The 19,806-nt window shown below is 41.3% G+C and overlaps 1 protein-coding gene across 1 annotated transcript in view; it reads right to left on the bottom strand.

Annotated features, from left to right (window-relative positions):
• zpax2 (zona pellucida protein AX 2) overlaps window positions 1-19,806 on the bottom strand; it is a 31,756-nt gene that overhangs the window by 5,307 nt on the left and 6,643 nt on the right. Inside the window, exons 9-17 of the mRNA XM_055232085.1 lie at window positions 18,087-18,307; window positions 17,298-17,454; window positions 16,466-16,677; window positions 13,408-13,528; window positions 7,377-7,570; window positions 5,006-5,120; window positions 2,123-2,292; window positions 1,091-1,179; window positions 893-1,023 (exon numbers count right to left, since the gene is read on the bottom strand). Coding sequence (XP_055088060.1) covers window positions 893-1,023; window positions 1,091-1,179; window positions 2,123-2,292; window positions 5,006-5,120; window positions 7,377-7,570; window positions 13,408-13,528; window positions 16,466-16,677; window positions 17,298-17,454; window positions 18,087-18,307 — 1,410 coding nt within the window. The remainder of the gene's footprint in view (window positions 1-892; window positions 1,024-1,090; window positions 1,180-2,122; window positions 2,293-5,005; window positions 5,121-7,376; window positions 7,571-13,407; window positions 13,529-16,465; window positions 16,678-17,297; window positions 17,455-18,086; window positions 18,308-19,806) is intronic.

The following is a 19,806-nucleotide window of genomic DNA, read 5'->3' as shown; positions in this document are numbered from 1 at the left end:
GATTAAATAAAAACAGCTAATTTTTGAGTGGCCAGGATTGTTGTCATTGGTAATCTCTGGACTTCTGCGCAGTTTTTAAGCCCATCAACCATTACTGGACTTATTCTACTAGGCTCCATTAGCAAAGCAGTCACTCTCACCTAAATACAGTGGGCCAAAAAAGTATTTAGTCAGCCACTAATTGTGCGAGTTCTCCCACTTCAACTATGAAGTGTCCCTATGATGAAAATTACAGACCTCTCTCATATTTTAAGTGTACCCAAGTTAGAAAATGTGACATATTTCCGAAGGTGTCTCAATGTTTAGAATTGAAGGACGCAAACGTTAACACTATAAGAACACAATGTGTTCTCTAAAGATGTATTGTAGACAAAGGTCTAAACTGGAACTGGCGAGTGGATCGAGAACTATTTTAAAGCAGCACTTCAGCCAAAGACTAATGAGTACCACCAAAGGAGAGCCTCCAACCACAGTTTACTCTAAGAACTAGTGATGGGACCTTTGGCTCCTTTGAAGTGAACTGATCCAAAAGATTTGGATCTCACAAAGAGCCATTCAAAAGACCAGCTTACTGTAATACTGTAGTGCAATTACATTGCACTACAGTATTACAACTAATATAACAAATATATAACAAATATATTTTGTGTACAATTCTCGTACTCATTTTGCCTGCACTGGTTATGTACCGACTCTTATGTTGGTTCAGCGTTAACCAGTGTAAAACAGCATAAATATTAGAAATAAAAAGTCAGTTCTTTAAAAAAGATTATTCAGTTACAGCTGTTCACATTGAGGAACCGTTCAAAAGAGCCAACTCGTTCATTAACATTACTATCAAGAACTGACAAAACTCTAATTTACCCATAAGTAGAGCAACAACAGTCCTCACCGCGAGCCATCCTCATGTGCACCTGTAGCTGGCCCGTGGCGCTCTCTGCAAAGGGCTCACTCGCCCGGGGGCTGACCAGGAGAGAGAGTGCAGAGGTGGTGTTTGTGTCGTAGAAACACGTCACCCTCAAACTGGAAACAAACATCCACATTCACAATGAGCTTGGTGAATAAAAGTATGTTTAAGAATTAAACTCACTGATACTCTGCGTCGTCTGCATCCCTCTGAGCCAGCCCTTCATCAGGCAGAGAGATGTCGTTTTCATAAACCATACTGTTGCCCACAAACTGAAAATAGATTTTAAAAAGGATTATTGTTGCAAAATGTGCCCCAAAAGTCACATATTTGTGATAAACAGCACACAGACTAATGTGTTTTTGCTGATGGGGAGGTTTGTGTGAAGTCAAGGCTCCACACTGCACATCTAAGGCTCATCTCCCTCAGATATTTAGCACAGTCTGGAGAAGAGGACTGGGCTGTGAAAACATTATGGAGGCAATCACTGCTCATCTCACAGATGTTGGGGGGTACTGGGACGGGGTCTTAATCATTCTGAATACTGAATATTGGATTTTAAAAGCGTAACAAAAAAACAAAAATTAATGTAATTACACTGAGCTAGAGGAAAGCAAAGATAAGCCATAATTACCACAAATGCCTTTTTTTGTAAAATTATATGGAGCTTGCGCTCTTACTGTTCAGAACCTCCAGAATTCACTCAGACTGCACTAGCACTGACTAGCTGTAGGTGCTGGGGTTTAGATAGGGACAGAATAGGGAGTCCTTTTAGTTTTAAAGAAACTGGATTTCAGCTTTGAGCTTGGCAACCCAAAAGGGAGACTCATACTGTATGTGTGTCACTCTGTTTTCTGGCATTTTGGCTCTCAACAAAATTATCAAAATTATAACATCAATAAATGTCCAATGTTTTTGTAATCAAGAATAAAAAATCAGCATGGCATTTTTTATAAGTAAAAGCTATTTGGTTTAATTTCATATCAAGGGCCAAGTTTATGGAACTTCAAATCAAAATCTTGAGTTCTTTTAAAAAACGTCTACAGTGTAAAGACTTGAGTCAAGTGATACTGAATCAAGTTGTTTTATTTACATGTTCTATCTCTAGAGAAATTTTTAATAGTAATACTGTTTAATACAATATTATATATTTGCACTGTTTTTCAGTCACTATTGGGGTTAGGGTCTGTCTAAAGTTAGATAAAAAGACAGTACCTTGCGGGTGGTGCCACAGGAGTTGGCAGTGAAGCTGAAGTAGGCGTAGTGCTTGGTGCTGAAACGGGCTCTACATGCAGGGTCCAACAGAGTGAGCTGACCAAGATCCAGACCAGGGACAGACTCCAGCATCAGAGCCAGGGCCGTGATGGTGCCATTAGAGAAACACTCTGCACACAGGGATAGGGCAGTTAGGGAAGCACTCTGGATATAAGGGGTCATATCATGCCGTTTTCTGATACATGTTATGTTGTTTCCTCATCAAAAACATAACCAGAGATGCAGGTTTTGTGCATTAAATGTGTGAATGAAACAAAACGCATGTTTAGGCTGACTGCTTTAACTCCCCTGTATGTATGGCAGATTGGGGTCCCAAGGTGCTCTCGTGACACCAATCTGCCGTACACAAGGGGAGTTACAGATGTTAGGCCCCCATTCCTTTTCCTCAGACATCATTCATCCCCCATTTATAACTCCATCCTCAGATGTCTGTGTAGTCTGTCAGTTGTCCAGGTATGATCCAAAGTAAAAAGAAAAATGCATATCTATCTAACGGACAGCTGAAGGTCTACACAGACACCTATTAGTACTGTCTATATCTGATCCATAGCAAAAGATGAAGTTCACATCTGTCAAGTGGACAAATCATTTCCAGTTTCAGCTGATTGTGCAGTAACAATAATAGAGGACCAGCGACTCCAGGTAGAAGTCTTCAGAATGCCCAAACACACTGGCTTGATTCAGAGATTTACACCATCCACTGCAGCACAAACTCAGAGTGATCCGTACTCTACAAGAGAGCTTAAGTGGTGCCTACAAACCCAGAGGAAAAAGTGAAAGAGGAGCAACATATGTAGAAAGCCCTCTCTGTTGTGGATATCCAAAATGGGCCTTCAACAGATCTAAAAAAAACACAAAACAGGACAACAGGGAATCTGAACCCAGGAGGAAAGGTGTTACCATCCCTTACACAGCGGGTGTGTCTGAAAAACTTCAGAGAATTTTCAGACAGTACGAGATTCCTGTCATTTTTAAATCCACAAATACTTGATTCTTGAAACTGATTCATCCAAAAGGACAAAACCCTGAGCCATAAACAAAGTAATGTAGAGTCTACTCCATTCAGTGTAGTGAAGAGTGCACTGAGCGTTACATTGGAGAAACTAAACAGCTACTCCATTAGAGGATGTACCAACACCGCCATGAGAGTTCCTCTGGACCCCAGTCCACCGTACATCTCCATCTTAAAGCCACCAACCACTCCTTTGAAGATAGTGAAGTTCAGATCTTAGCCAGAGAAAAGAAATGGTTTGAGAGGGGTGTTAAAGAAGTCATTTTTGTCAGGAAAGAGAATCCTTCCTTAAACAGAAATGGGGACCTGAGACATAACCTCTTCCCCATCTATAACTCCATCCTCAGACCCAGAACAATGAGAATAGTAGGGTCATTAAGGGCTGAATAGGGTAGTCTCAGCTGAAACTGGAGACAATAGCTGTTTACAGTTTCAGTGTGGTTAGCCCCTCCCTCAGATAGATATAAGGCAGTGGCCACCAGCATTCTGACCAGAACTGAAGAAGCAGCTTGGATGAGCAGCCAAACATCTTTACTCCTACAACAATTTGTCCAGTTGACAGATTTAAACTTCATCTTTTGCTACAGCGCTAATAGGTGTGAAAGCATCCATTAGGGGCCTGAATGATTATGCCAAGTATGACTCAGGCACAGTGCAGTTAGGGCAGCAAAATAGACCTCACCCACAAACTAACTAAACCGGTGTTTTAGTTTCAGTGTAGTTAGCTCCTCCCTTCAGACAGATATAAGGCAGTTTCCAGCAGTAATCTGACCAGAACTGAAGAAGCGGCTTGGGTGAACAATCAAATTGACAGATTTTACTTTTTCTTTTACTATCCATCCTCAGACCTAAATCAAAACAAGGAAAACAATAGTGATAGCTAGTATGCTAATAAGTGAGCACCCATTAGGGGCTTGAATGATTATACACAAGTGTAAACTGCGCTCGAGTCAACAGACTTAGCCTACATATGGAAACTAAACAAAACTTAGTTTCAGTGTAGTTAGCTCCTCCCTTCAGATAGATATAAGGCAATGTCCACCATTAATCTGACCAGAACTGAAGCGTCTTCATTCAAAAACTTCTGTCAGTTGAGACTTTTTGTTTTATGTAACATAGGAACTTTAAAAGATGTTTTGATGCCTACACATTAAGGAAACTCCAATCTCTACTGAACAAAAAGTATAAAATAGATGTTAACTTGAAAAGTATTGCTTCATGACATAAGGAGGAACAGAGCGTTTTGAGCTTTGGAGATGTAGACTAATAAAGGATTACTCTAGCATGTGTGAATGAAACAAAACTCCAGTTTTGTCAGCTTTAAGCTATGTTATGTTACCACATCAAAAACATGAGTCAATTTTAAAAACACAGCTTAAAGTTGTGTTTGGTTTCATTCACAAGCACAAATCCTGCAGATTTAGGCTGAGTTCTTCTCTCAAACTGCAAACACTTGTGATGTAATTTGTCAATACAGGAAGTGCTCCACTGTGTTTTTAAACTCCACACACCTTCACTTGTATCATTTGGATGATTTCAGCCCTGGAATTGCCAATCTCTACTGAACTAAAGGTAGCTGTGATGTCATGTAGTGGTAGTTTTAAGTTTACAAGTTGAAACAGGGAATTTTGAGCTTTGGAGATGTAGACAGACTGAGTGAATGAAACAAATCAAAACTCCAAGAATGTTTTTGATGAGGTTACAACATTCTAACATGGTTGAAAGTTCACAGCAGTCAATTTGTGTAATATAGGACCTTTAAGTAAAAAATGACTGCATGAATGAAAAAAATCTCCAGGAAAGAGTCAAACCAGTGAGAGTGGTGTAGAATTTGCAACTCAGAGAGAAGTCCTTGATGCGGCGGTTGTCCTCAGGAGAGACCAGAGTCAGCTCCAACCGCGCTGTGACCCAGGACGCTTCAATGGCCTGGAACATGCACACAGGAGGCGGCTTTAATACACCACTTTTTTGGAATTAACTATCACATACAGAGATGAATATAGCAGCTTACAATTAACAAAATGTAAAATGATAATCCTAATTTTAAACTAACAATACCTCAAACCTCCATGTTTCCTATTTGAACCCAGTTCTGGTGAAAACTCCCAAAATCTCAATTCTAATTTGCGTCGAGGACACATCCGATACAGATGCCATAGCCACCTCAACTTGGACATGGAGCAGTTCCTCTACTCTTAGCTTCTCACCTTATCTCTAAGGGTAAGTCACCATGTGGATGGAACATTTCAACCGCTTGTATCCATGATTTTGTTCTTTCATTATCATAGGTGAGGGGACTACTACTACTACAGTCCCTGACAAGTCTTGTCGCCTATCCATTTTGTAGAAACAAAAGCTTATAACCTGACTTTAAATTAATTGATTGGTTTTAGAAATGTCTCATATGAAAGCTAAAACCCTCCCAAATTAACTCAATATACTAAAATAAATTTGCTTCACTGAAGAAAGATTGATCATTTAATGAACACAGAAAGGGCAGATTTTGGCAAGACAAAAGTTTTGTTGCCTACAGAAAATTGAACAAATAATTTACTTCAAATACAAAAATATGTTGCATAATGTCAGTGAATTAAGTAGTGGTGCTGTGAGATCCATATTTAATATCTTATATGACTTCCATGAGCTTGAAGGACTGCATCCATGCGGTTCGACAATGATTCATACAATTTGTTGAAGTCATCAGGAATAGCAAAGAAAGCAGTCTTGCATGCCTCCCAGAGTTCATCAAGATTCTTTGGTTTTGCCTTCCATGCTTCCTCTTTCATTCTACCCCAGACATGCTCAATGATGTTCATGTCTGGTGACTGGGCCAGTCCTGGAGCACCTTGATCTTCTTCGCCTTGAGGAACTTTGATGTAGAGATAGAAGTATGCGATGGAGCACCATCCTGCTGCAAAATTTGACCCCTTTTATGGTTGGGAATGTAAGAGGTAGCTAATACTTCTTGATATTTTAGGTTATTGATATTGCCTTCCACTCTGCAAATGTCTCGCACACCCCCATACTGGATGTAACCCCAGACCATGATTTTTCCGCCACCAAACTTAACTGTTTTCTGGGTGAGTCTTGGATCCATGCGGGCTCCAGTAGGTCTCCTGCAATATTTGCGGCTGCTGTGATGTAATTCAACCGAGGATTCATCTGAGAAATCCACCTTCTGCCACTTTTCCAGTGCCCATCCTTTTAGCAGGCTTTGGGCCTTGGCAAATGCCACACGTTTTTTTAATTGCCTTTTGTTTAGTGCTGGTTTCTGTGCACTGATTCGACCATGGAGGCCATTTCGAGACAGAATTCTCCAAACTGTTCTGGTTGACACAGGGACTTGAGGTGACCAGGCCTGGTGGAGCTCTGCTGCAGTGGAAAAGGGGCTGGCCTTGGATTTTCAAATCAACAAACGGTCCTCCCGAGCAGTTGTCTTGCGGGGTCTGCCAGATCTGGGCTTGTCAAAAACATCTCCAGTCTTTTCAGATCTTTTTCTTATTCTTTGTACTTGACGCTGAGACACATTGAAGGTGTCAGCCACCTCAGCAGTGGATCTGGTCTTCAGCCTCTTGATAATTAACGCTTTGGTCTCAGGGTGGATCTTAGGCATGTTGTCAGAGGTCAAGTTGCAGTTGATGTGAAGGTCTGTGCTGGGGTTCTTTTTATACACACCCACTAATTGACTGATCAGTAACTGATCACAGGTGAGGCTGTAATCTGGGATTGGGTGCATCATATGACAAGGCGACAAGACTTTTGCCTTGCCAAAATCTGACCTTTCTGTGTTCATTAAATGATCAATCTTTCTTCAGTGAAGCAAATTTATTTTAGTATATTGAGCATAATTTGGGAGGGTTTTAGCTTTCATGAGACATTTCTAAAACCAATCGATTAATTTAAAGTCAGATTATAAGCTTTTGTTTCTACAAAATGGATAAGCGACAAGACTTTTGTCAGGGACTGTATACTATGATAAACCACTCCTCGGGGACAAATACTACTACTAATAATAATACATTTTATTTATATAGCGCTTTTCAAGATACTCAAAGACACTTTACATAGAACAATTAAAAAAAATACAAATATACAAACATTTAAAATCAACACTCATTATAATTAAAGATTAAAAGCAGCTTTAAATACTGATTGATTTATAGTCCAAGCTGATCTTCGTACCTCATATATGACATCCGGCGCGAGGATGGGCACAGTGAGGGAGAAGTGCGTGCCATTTTCCACAAAGCCATAGTGTTTGGCCAGATCCGAGGTCAGTGCGCTCTGACCCACCATCATCTGGAACTGCTGAGAGCCGGACTGGACCACGACCAGGAAGTTCTGACCATCACAGGCACCGCTCACTGAAGGAGGCACTGACACACACACACACACACACACACATCATGTCTCCATACTGTGCGGAGACATTACATTGCATCATAACCTTAGCCATAATCACCACTTCCTTAACCTAAACCCTAATCTTAACACATATCTGAACTTTAAAAAGGTCCTATATTACACAAAGGATTGTTGCGAGTTTCATTACTTTTTGCTTACAGGATTACATGTCATTTTCAATGTATAATATACTAGTATAAGTTTTCCAACAGGTTTGTGTTTTAAAACATGTGAATGAAACAAATCAAAACTCCAGGTTTGTGTTTTAAAACATGTGAATGAAACAAATCAAAACTCCAGGTATGTCTTGAAAGAGCCCATATTACTTTATTGATCTGTTTCCTCAAAGTGCACATGACTGGTTAGACTACTAATTTCACTAAAAGTCTTAAAAGCAAAAACCTGAGAGCCTTTAACCATGCTATAGTCATTTCCTCTTATTTACCCTTTTGAAGTTGTATTTGGAGTGACTTGAGCATATTTAAGAAAAATTTTAATTACTTATTTTTCAAGACACCATATTACTGATCAACCCAGGTTTTCGGCGCAACCAGTACATGCCTGCTGCTCGGTACTTCGTTCTCCAATTAAATTTTCTTAATCAGTGATACGTGTAGGATTTAGAAGTGTCATGTAGTCATTTTGTTTAAAAAAAAAAAAAATCTGCTACTCGCTAGTGTGATCTGCAGCTATCCAACGTAGAAGCCAGTAACTTCACGGCTCTTTGTGGTGCCCAATGGGAGCTGACGTACATGAACGTCATCACAGCAGTTTCATAACATGGAGTCCGTGTACTTCTCTGGCCCCCTCCCAACCTACACCAATTGTGAAATGTACAGCCGCTTTTCAGCAGTCAACCAGTGGTTGACCAGTTGGTGCCCACAGAATGGTGTCGTCTTCATAGATAATTGGAGGGCATTTGAGGGGAAGCCTAGGCTTATACGTAGAGACGGCATCCATCCCACGCAGGCTGGCTCCGCCCTGTTAGCTCAGAATATGACTGCTAGTCTAGATTGACCAGGTAAGACTAGCACGCAGAATAGCTCAGGGAAGCACAGTGATAGTGACGTTAGGGAGCAGTTTAGACCAGTGAAGCACAGCTTAGTCAAAGGGAACAGCTCCAAACAGACAGACTGTATGTGCCCCACGTACAAAAAGCACAAAAAAAACACCTCTAAACTCTGACAAGGAAGCTGTCAGAACTTAATAAAAATAAATAAATGTGCCGCAAATAAACAAAATGATAAGTGTGTAAAATGTGGACTGCTAAACATCAGGTCTCTTTCCTCCAAATCTCTTTTAATAAATGAGCTAATTGGTGACCTTAATATTGATCTGTTAGCCCTAACTGAAACATGGCTTCGGGAAAATGACTGTTAGACTAAACAAATCTACACCATCAAGTCACATGAACTTTCAGAGTGCCCGGAGCACAGGTCGAGGTGGTGGTGTGGCCGTCATCTCTCATTCCAGTCTAATTCTCGGCCCCAAACCCAACTATACTTACCTCTCCTTTGAAAGCCTCGCACTCTCCATTACGTGCCCCAATTGGAAAAACCAAAAAGCTGTTATATTTATAATAATTTATCGACCTCCTGGTCCATATGCCGACTTCCTGACAGTTTTCTGATTTCATTTCAAGTTTAGTCTTGAATTGGGAAAGGATTGTTATAGTTGGAGATTTCAACATACATGTAGATAACGGCAGTGATTGCCTCAGTAATGCTTTTGGCGCGCTCCTGGATGGGATCGGTTTCACCCAGAGTGTGAATAAGCCGACTCACTGTCACAATCACACTCTAGATCTCGTTCTAACCTATGGTATTGAGATTAATGAGATTAAATTGTCCTTCCTCAAAACCCTATACTCTGACCATTTCTTAATTACCTTTCAATTTATACTAAAAGACTATCCAGTCCCACAGAAAAAAAACTAATGAAAAGAACATTATCAGATAAATTGGTTACAGAGTTTAAAGAAATTGAGCCATTACTAAAAAATATGTCATGTGACAATGAAAATTTTAATCCAATTGTCACTGATCAATTGGTTGACAGAACAATGCTCACCTTAAAATCTGCTCTCGATGTTGTAGCTAAAACAGAAAAGCATTAAACCAAGACCTCCGGCTCCATGGTACACGTTACAGCTCAGGACACTCAAACAACATGTGAGACGCACAGAGACGCTTTGGCGCCGCTCGCGCTCTGAGCAGTCTCTGAAGGCATGGAAGCTCTGCCTGCTCACTTATAAGGCCGCTCTGCGGAAAGCCCGAACTAGATACTATTCAAATCTAATAGAAGTAAACAAAAATAACCCCAGATTTCTGTTCAGCACTGTAGCCAGGCTGACAAACTCCCACACTGCTAATGAGTCTCTTATCCCCTCCAACATTAGTTGTGATGACTTTCTTCACTTCTTCAATTACAAAATTACAACCATTAGAGACAAAATCAACAAAGCTACTCCAAAAATCAGCTCTGAGCAAATCCAGTCTGTAATGCCAATATCCCACATGGATCCTCTAATATTAGATAAATTTACTCCTGTTGATGAGGTGGAGATTACCTCAGCCATCATGTCGTCCAAACCATCAACCTGTATGCTCGATCCTATTCCAATCAGACTCCTCAAAGAATCCCTCCCCCTAATAATAGATTCCATCCATAACATAATAAATATGTCGTTAGAAAATGGCTACGTTCCTCAGTCCTTTAAGTATGCTGTGATTAAACCCCTTTTGAAAAAAACCTAACCTAAATCATAATGAACTAGCCAACTACAGACCTATCTCTAATCTTCCCTTCCTCTCAAAAATTCTAGAACGAGTGGTGGTGAAACAGCTCTGCTGCCACCTGCAGGACAATAATATATTTGAAAAATTTCAATCTGGATTCAGAGCTCACCACAGCACAGAGACTGCACTGCTTAAAGTAACAAATGATTTACTACTAGCTGCTGATAACGGGCTGGCTTCAGTCCTGGTCCTACTGGACCTCAGTGCAGCGTTTGACACCATTGATCACAACATTCTACTGCAGAGGTTAGAATGTGACATTGGAATCAGAGGGACCGCCCTCAAATGGTTTAAATCCTATCTATCAGATAGGTACCAGTTTGTTAGTATAAACCAGAGCACCTCTCCCTGTTCTAAAGTAGCCTGTGGTGTTCCACAAGGATCTGTGCTTGGTCCAATCCTATTTACTCTGTATATGTTTCCATTGGGTAACATTAAGAGATTCTCTGTCGGACCAGATAATCTCACTCGACAATGTGTAGCTTCTAGCCCTACTGTAAAAAATCTTGGAGTCCTATTTGATCAAAATCTCTCATTCACAGCCCATATAAACCTAGCTTGTAAAACCGCATACTTTCACCTGCGAAATATAACTAAAATTAGAAATATTTTACCTAAAAACGATGCTGAAAAACTCATCCATGCATTTGTTACTTCCAGACTTGATTACTGTAATTCTCTGCTCGCCGCCTGCCCCAAAAGTACTATAAAGTACTATAAAGTACTATAAGGAGCCTCCAGTTGGTCCAAAATGCAGCGGCCAGAGTCCTAACAGGAACTAAAAGAAGAGACCACATCAGTCCTGTACTAAAATATCTGCACTGGCTTCTTGTCGAGCTTAGAATAAAATTCAAAGTCCTCCTCCTGACATACAAAGCCCTAAACGGTATGGCCCCATCCTATCTGCAAGATGCTATTGTCCCGTACCAGCCAAACAGAGCACTCCGCTCTCAGAATGCAGGACTATTAGTGGTTCCTAGAGTGTCCAAAAGTACAGTGGGAGGGAGAGCATTCAGTTACCAAGCTCCTGTGCTATGGAATCAACTCCCTGCTGATGTTAAACAGGCCCCCACAGTCTCTGTATTTAAGACCAGGCTTAAAACCTTCCTCTTCGGTATAGCGTATGACCAGGTTACATAGTGAGGGAGTTAGGGACATTAAAACCCGGGATAAGACAGGCTGCAGTAGGAGATAACTAGCTGGGGGAAGTATGGCAACCTGAGCACTATCCTCTGCTTCCTCCTATTTTCTCATCAGCAATGCTATTCTGTTGTCCCCTGTCCCACTCCCCCTGTGGAGTGTAACTTTCAGATGCCCCGATGACAGCTGGACCCTCTCCTCCTCCCCGCCTGGCTCTCATCCTCCTCGCCTGGCTCTCCTCCTCCTCCTCATCTGGTCTTCCTCTTCCTCGCCTGGCTGATTTTTCCTGTTGTTTTGTTTTTGTGTGTAGGCAGCACGGTGGCTGAGTGGCAACACTCATGCCTCACAGCAAGAGGGTTTGGTTCGATCCCCGGGTCACCAGGCCCTTCTGTGTGGAGTTTTTCATGTTTCTCCCCGTGTCTGGATGGGTTTCCTCTGGGTACTCCGGTTTCCCCCATCAACCAAAACATGAACGCCCTTCGAGACAACTGTTGTTGTGATTTTGGGCGTTACAAAAATAAATGAATTGAATAACACGGAAGTGGACTTGTTTTTTATTTTTTGTCTTATTTTTGGTGTAGTTTATAATTGGGATCCAAGCATGAATGTGTGAGGAGGGTGAGTCAGCGACACATCCAAGAGCCCTGTTGTAAATGTACAATTTTGGGGGAAATGGCAAAAAAACAAAACAAAAAAAACAACAAGCAGTAAACATGCTATATTTATAGACAAGTGGTATCGAAAATTAGAGTTCAAGAAGCTCTAATTTTGAGTAAAGTCCTATAAAAATATTGAAAGACAGCCCAGTAGTGCCACCTCAAGAATCGATTTATATTGTACCAATGGGAGCCCGGCCCAGAAAAATGTCATCACAAATGAAACCTAATAGCATCAAAAATGGATCACGTCAGGATGTGTAAAAAAATATTATGGCCCCACCCTCAAATTTCATTTTAAACAATTCAAAAAAGCCATCTATCTGTCATGGCCTTGTGAAATAATTTACAGAGAGGCTCTTCATAATGGATAACAATGTGACAAAGTCCCATAATTCTAATTTATCCTTTACACATGAAAAAATTATTTCCGCTAGCTAAATTGTCCAAGAGACAGAAAAATTCGTCAAAATCTCAAAATTAGAGATTGACTAAAATTTAAGTTGCATAACAAAGCCAAGAATTCTAGTGGCAGGATGGCTCAGTGGCGCCCTCTTGAAAATTAAAATTGGCAGATACATAGAGCTTCTCAAGAGACAAAACAAGTATATTATGGCCCTGCCCTAAAACACACAGGATGTCGGCCATATTATATCAAACTTGAGACGTCCAAAATCTAGAGCTTGTTCTTTAACGAACGTGTCCTAAAGTTTTGATCAGATGGACTCCAAACTGAGGCAGCATCATCAGGACATATCTGGGATCAAAAGTTGTTAAAAGAATTTACAAGTCTCAGGGTGTGATCATGACGATCTCTTAACGAAGCATCCATTTTGAAAGCATAAAAATGTCTAACTTTTTTAAACCTCAAGAGCTGATTATATAATATTCATGTTTGCAAAATTCAGCTAGGTTCTGTCTGCATTTTATTGTAATCTGAAATAATCTGAAAGAGTGTGGTTAGCATGCTAGTAAGTGAAATTCCACACTGGTCTCAAAGTCATCAAAAGCACTTAATTAGGTTAATTAGGATGCTCGGAAAGGTAAGTCAAGAATAGGTTTGTACCACAGCAAATCATTTAAAATGAACCATTTCTATTTTTCACCTTTTTAAAACTTGTACCTCAGTTCCAAAGGAAAGTGTCACCCTTTGCAAATTATATATAGATTACTTAAAAGTAATGATGTTGCATAATGTGAGTTAACAGAACTAACCTGTGTCCATGAGTTGAGCCTCCAGAGACGTAGAGAGGTAAAATGACTGGAGCTCTGGTAACACCAGGAAGCCAAATGTCACGTGGGCAGAGTAAACCACGAGGTCCGAGTGCTTCTGCATCTAGAGATTAAAACACACACTTTACCAGATCACTCAGTTGCTATAATAATAATACATTTTATTTGTTAGGCGCCTTTCAGGGCTCTCAAGGTCGCCGTACATACATATATACACAATACAAATAGAACAATGTAAAATGATTAAAAATACATTTAAAAACAAATATAGATTAAAAGACAGAGCAGTTATGTCAGAGTGGTCAGGATGAGAAGGCCTTTCTAAACAGATGAGTTTTGAGTTTAGATTTGAAGTGTGGGAGTGAGTGTGTGTTGCGGAGGTCATGGGGGAGGGAGTTCCAGAGCCTTCAGCTGCTCTGCTCCCCATAGTGACAAGACGGGCAGGAGGGACAGTGAGGTGCAGGGAAGAGGAGGAGCGGAGGGAGCGGGCAGGTGTGAAGATGTGAATGAGGTCGGACAGGTATGGAGGGGCCAGGTTGTGGAGAGCTTTGTATGTGAGGAGTATGATTTTGTAGTGTATGCGGTGCGTGATGGGGAGCCAGTGGAGCTGGTGCAGGACAGGTGTGATGTGGTGATGGGAGGGTGTGTGTGTGATAATGCGGGCAGCTGAGTTTTGGACCAGTTGGAGTTTATGGAGTGATTTCTGTGGGAGTCCGAACAGAAGAGAATTGCAATAATCAATACGGGAAGTGACCAGGCTATGGATGAGGATGGCGGTGGTGTGTGGGGTGAGTGAGGGACGGAGGATGTTTCTGATGTGGAAATAGGCGGACCGGGTGATGTTGATATGGGAGGTGAAGGAAAGTGTGCTGTCGAGGATGACACCCAGACTCTTTACCTGAGGGGAGGGGGAGATAGAGGAGCCATCAATAGATATGGAAAAAGGATTTATTTTGCTTAGGGTGGATTTGGTGCCGACGAGTAAGAGTTCTGTTTTATTGCCGTTAAGTTTGAGGTGAACCAGGTTTGTAATTCTGTGAGGCAGTCTGTCGGGGAGGAGGGTGGAAGTGTAGAGTTGGGTTTACTGGAAATGTAGAGCTGGGTGTCATCCGCGTAACAGTGAAAGTGAATGTGGTGTTTTCTAAAGATGGAACCAAGGGGGAGAAGATAGATTAGAAAGAGCAGAGGACCAAGGACAGAACCCTGAGGAACACCTGATGTGACAGGGAAGGGGTGTGAGGTGAATGACTTGAGCTGAATAAACTGAGAGCGATCTGAGAGGTAGGAGTGGAACCAGGAGAGGGGAGTACCAGAGACACCAATGGAGGAAAGTCTGTCAAGGAGGATGGAGTGTGAAATGGTGTCAAATGCTGCACTGAGATCTAGCAGGAGGAGGATGGAGAGTGAACCAGAGTCAGCAGAGAGGAGGAGGTCGTTTGTGATATATATAGTTATAATCTATGACACTCTTAGAACATTGTTATAACTTGCACATTTTAAATTGCAATCTTCATCTAATACGACTAAAAATAAACAAGTCTGCTGATTTCCGCATTAGAAAACTGCGGTGCCCAATGTGAGCTGATGTCATCGTAAATGTCATCACAACAAAGCGCTACCGTCGGCCTCTCCTATGGATAACTGTTGAAATATTCAAGTTTGATTTAACCTCCTGAGACCCGAGCTCTTGCATGACATGCTTTAATTTCTCTTTGTATCTCACAACATGGGGTCAAAATGATCACAAGAACAGTGAGCAAAAATCCCAGAACCACACGGGGCGACCTAGTGAATGACCTGCAGAGAGCTGGGACCAAAGTAACAAAGGCAGCATCAGTAACACCACGCCGGCCAGGGACTCAAATCCTGCTGTGCCAGACGTGTCCAGACGGGCTTAGAGATGTACAGGCTTAAGCAGGTGAAGTTTGCTAGAGAGCATTTGGATGATTCAGAAGAGGATTGGGAGAATATCATATGGTCAGATGAAACCAAAATAGAACCTTTTGGTAAAAACTCATCTCAAAGATTGCCAAGTTGCATCCAAAGAACACCATACCTACTGTGAAACATGGTAGAAAGATCATGATTTGGGGCTATTTTTCTGCAAAGGGACCAGGACGACTGATCTGTGAAAAGCAAAAGAATGAATGGGGCCATGTATTGTGAGATTTTAAGTTAAAACTTCCTTCCATCAGCAAGGGCACTGAAGATGAAACGTGGCTGGGTCTTTCAGTATGACAATGATCCCAAACACACGGACCGGGCAACGAAGGAGTGGCTTTGTCAGAAGCATTTCAAGGTCCTGGAGTGACCTATCCAGTCTCCAGATCTCAACCCTATAGAAAATCTTTGGAGGGAGTTGAAAGTCCGTGTTGCGCAGTGACAGCCCCAAAACATCACTGCTCTACAGGAGATATGGACCAAACTACCAGCAACAGTGAGTGAAAACCTTGTTGGCAATGACAGAGATCAAACATTCTCTGCAAGTCTTATTTTCCACCATAATTTGCAAATAAATTATTTAAAAATCAACGTGATTTTCTGGATTTTTTCTCATCCTGTCTCTCATAGTTTAAGTGGTTGGTGGCTGACTAAATACGTTTTTGTCCCATTGTATGTTGTTAGCTCCTCAATATATAGTCATTTCCTTCACACATTTTTGAGTAACGTCTACATCTCCAAAGCTCAAAATGCTCTGTTCCACCTTGCGATGTCATGTAGTGGTATTTTAAAAACTACCTTACCATTTGTTCAGTAGATTTGCAGTTGCAGGGCTGTAGTCATCCAAATGATCCTAGTGAAGGTGTATGGAGTTTAAAAACACAGTGGTGCACTTCCTGTATTACCACATGATGACATCACGAGGAGGAACAGAGGATTTTCAGTTTGAGAGAAGAACTCATTTAACACACAAACCCTGTATATTTAGACTGTGTGAATGAAACAGCTCCAGGGAGTTTGATGAGGAAACACCATATTTGATTTAAAAGGCCTATATTAAGCCATTTTCTGATCTATATTATGATGTTATTTGGCTCACCGTCTTCAGCACTGCTGTGTCTGTGAGAGGCAGGTGAACAGAGAAGGTCTTCAGGCTGCTGTGCGCCTGGGCCTGCTCCTGCACCTTGAACCCTCTGGAGATGCTCTGCTCCAGGCTCAGGCTCTCCGAGGGGAATGAGATGTTGAGCAGAACCACGTCAGGAGCAAAAGGTCCAATGGAGACCTTAAAAATTTTCTCTGGAGGATCTGTATCTGAGAGAGGGAGGCTCAAATAGAAGGTAGCAGAGTGAAGTACTTTAGATTGCATTGACACTTTGCAGGAACATCTCACAGACCTCTACATGTATCTCTATGGTGGACTGTTCAGCATCACCAAGGTAACAGAATGCACATTAGCAAACACTTCCAAAAAGCTTAAGATAGTTTGAAAACTCAATACAAAATGGATTTAAGCAACACATTTCAGCAGCCTGAGATGAATTTAAGCGTTCATGGTCCTGTCTAGGTGTTTGATTTTCAATAAAAAGCTGACAGTTACTAACTGAAAAACTGTTAGCTAACGCTAGCTAGCAACTAATGTTATTTGAAGGGGACTTGTTTAACAGCACAAATCAGCTCAACTTTTGTCATTTCAGCAAAATTAGGTCAGATTATGTTTAAACAAAGCTCAGATTAAAGTCTAACTTGAGTAACAAAGCTTCAATTCTGTCTGAGCATGGGTGACGTAGGCTTGTGGGCGGACCTTGTACAGGTTCGTACTACTGCCAACTCTAACCCTAACCATGGGAGACTTGGGAGGCAGGTAGAGCAGGGGGGGGTTCTTTCTCTGGGAGACTTGGGGAGGGGTGAGTATGGCGGGGGGTGGTTCTTACCCTGAGAGACTTGGGGGGGCAGGTGGAGCAGGGGGGTGCTGATGGGGAACAGGACCTTGTATCGGGTGCGTTCAAAGGACATGTCCTCTGTCCACAGCAGCTCTATCATGGGCTCTACGCGGTAGGACATCAGGTACATGCCGTCCTGCACCACACTCTGAAACACACAGGTTCCTATTAGGTTAAAAAAATGAAATACCTGAAAATGCATGTATTTTGTTGTTATTTTAATGTTGCAGATGGTTTTAATCATTTAAAAAGGTTCTGTACCTGATTTATACAGACTTAAAAAGCAAGAAAAACAGAACTAGTTCATTTTAAATGGTTTGCAGTGGTCAAAAGTTACTCAACCTTACACATTTAGAGCATCGTAACTATTCATGATGATTATGAGCACCTTTCTTAGAATACAGTAAAGCTGGCAAGTAGCATGCGAACAGCACACTTCCTGACACTCAAACAGTACACAGAACACCTTTGACCTCAAGAACTGCTTATACAATATATCAGTACCGGGACAAGCCACATTTTGCTCAAATATGTGGGAAGAAATAAAAATTTAGATGAGCTATTACACTTTGCTACATAATTCCTTATATCTTACTTCATATATTTGAAGTCTTCTGTATGTATAGAAAATGTAAAAAGTAGTAAAAAAACAAGATTGAATGAGAGGGTGTGTCTAAACACTAACAGGTTGTGTATATCTCCATAATCTTGCACAGAAAGAAATGTTGCTTAATTTTTCTGTAATTCAATGATACAAGATTTGTTTCATTAATAACATACCTTGTAGTGGCCTCCTTCGGCTCCAATGGGGATCTGCACCACGATGTAGGGGTCCCCCACAGTGAGAGTGTACCCACGGGCCTTCAGGTCAGCGGGCCTCAGCCTCTGCCCATTCACGCCCATCCCCACATCCAACAGAGTGATCTGACCTGAGGACAGCAGGGGGGAGATGCGCCAGGGCAGTGACCAGTGGATGGCGCTGTCCCTAAACAAGACACCACCTGCGCACAGAGAACCAAGAATCAATGCCCAGCAGTTATATATCAAATATATCAATTTCTAATGGGGGAGTCCATCACCTTCTCACATCAAAATGGTACTGCTTTGCCTGGAATGTTCCACAGTAGGGTGCACGATACTGGACATTTTTGTGATATGGCTGTTAAGAACTGCAATATCGATATCACTGCGATATTTTAATATACTCTTTACTCTGTAATTTGCTATATTAAAACATACTGTCAAAATAAAAACTTAAATCCAGGACTAAATCTGGGCTAATTTTGAACTTGAAAATCATTGAGTTTTTCTTTATCATATTTTAAAATGCATTTTTATCATAAGCAGAGGAGAACCTCAGTGCCTTGTGTGATATTGAGTTTGTTGCAATATAAAATGTGTCTGCCAACCATATTCTACAGCAGTGTTTTTCAACTACTGTGTCGCAGCACACTAGCGTGCTGTGAGATATTGTCTGGTGTGCCATGGGATATTATCCTATTTCAGCTAATTGGGCCAAAAATATATTTTTTGAAAACAAATTATCTGCAAATAATGTGCCGTTGTCGAATGTTTGCCATCTAGCGATTGGCAGAATAACCATGTAATACTCTTCTATATCAGTAGGTGGTAGCAGGTAGCTAATAAGTAGCTGCCAATTGATTTCACTTTGAGTCAAGAGAATTAGTAATACATGGATGCGTCAGGTGACAGTGGCATTGTGACTAGCGAGACTATACGTTGAGAGTGATGCAAAAGTTTTTGAAAAGGAAAGACGCCAACTTTGAACTGGACCCTGGGTAAAACGCAGACCCAGATGAAGGCCCAAGTATGAGTGGAGGTCAAAAGAAAGCAAAATCTCTAGTGCAAAGCAATACAGCTAAAGCTACATTTCATTTGTATTTACCTTCACTGGAAAACCAATAAAACAGACTCTGTTGTGCTTGGTGTGTGGTGAAAAGCTATCCAACAGTGCTTTGGCCCCAAGTAAGCTTAAACGGCATCTTTAAAACAAGAATGTGGACTATTTTGTTCGCCTGTGTAAACGCATGGAGAAACAGGCAACTATCATGAGGAAAAACAATGGTAAATGAGAGAGCCCTTAAAGCTAGCTACCACATTGCTGAACTTGTAGCGAAGTCAAAAAAGGCACACACTGTGGCAGAGACATTAATACTTCCCGACTGCAAAGCCATTATGAGATGCTCGGACCTGAAGCAGCTAAAGAAATAGCCAAAGTTCCTCTCTGATGACAATTTCCAGACGTATGACATGTCTGCAGATATTGAAAGTGTGGTTTTGGAAAAGATCCGTATCAGTAAAAATTTGCATTGCAGCTTGATGAGTCTGATATTAGTGGGCACGCTCAGCTCTTGGTCAGTGTGTGTTTTATTGATGGAGACGTGATCAGAAAACTTTTTTGCAAGGCATTACCAGAAAAAAACAGATGAAATTTTTCTGGTCATATCAGAATATCTTGAACAAGGAGGACTTAAGTGGG

Source organism: Periophthalmus magnuspinnatus, chromosome 24 (genome assembly GCF_009829125.3).
Source record: "Periophthalmus magnuspinnatus isolate fPerMag1 chromosome 24, fPerMag1.2.pri, whole genome shotgun sequence".
Taxonomy (NCBI): domain Eukaryota; kingdom Metazoa; phylum Chordata; class Actinopteri; order Gobiiformes; family Gobiidae; genus Periophthalmus; species Periophthalmus magnuspinnatus.
Note: the sequence above shows the minus strand (reverse complement) of the source record. Positions and strands in the feature narration are given on the sequence as shown.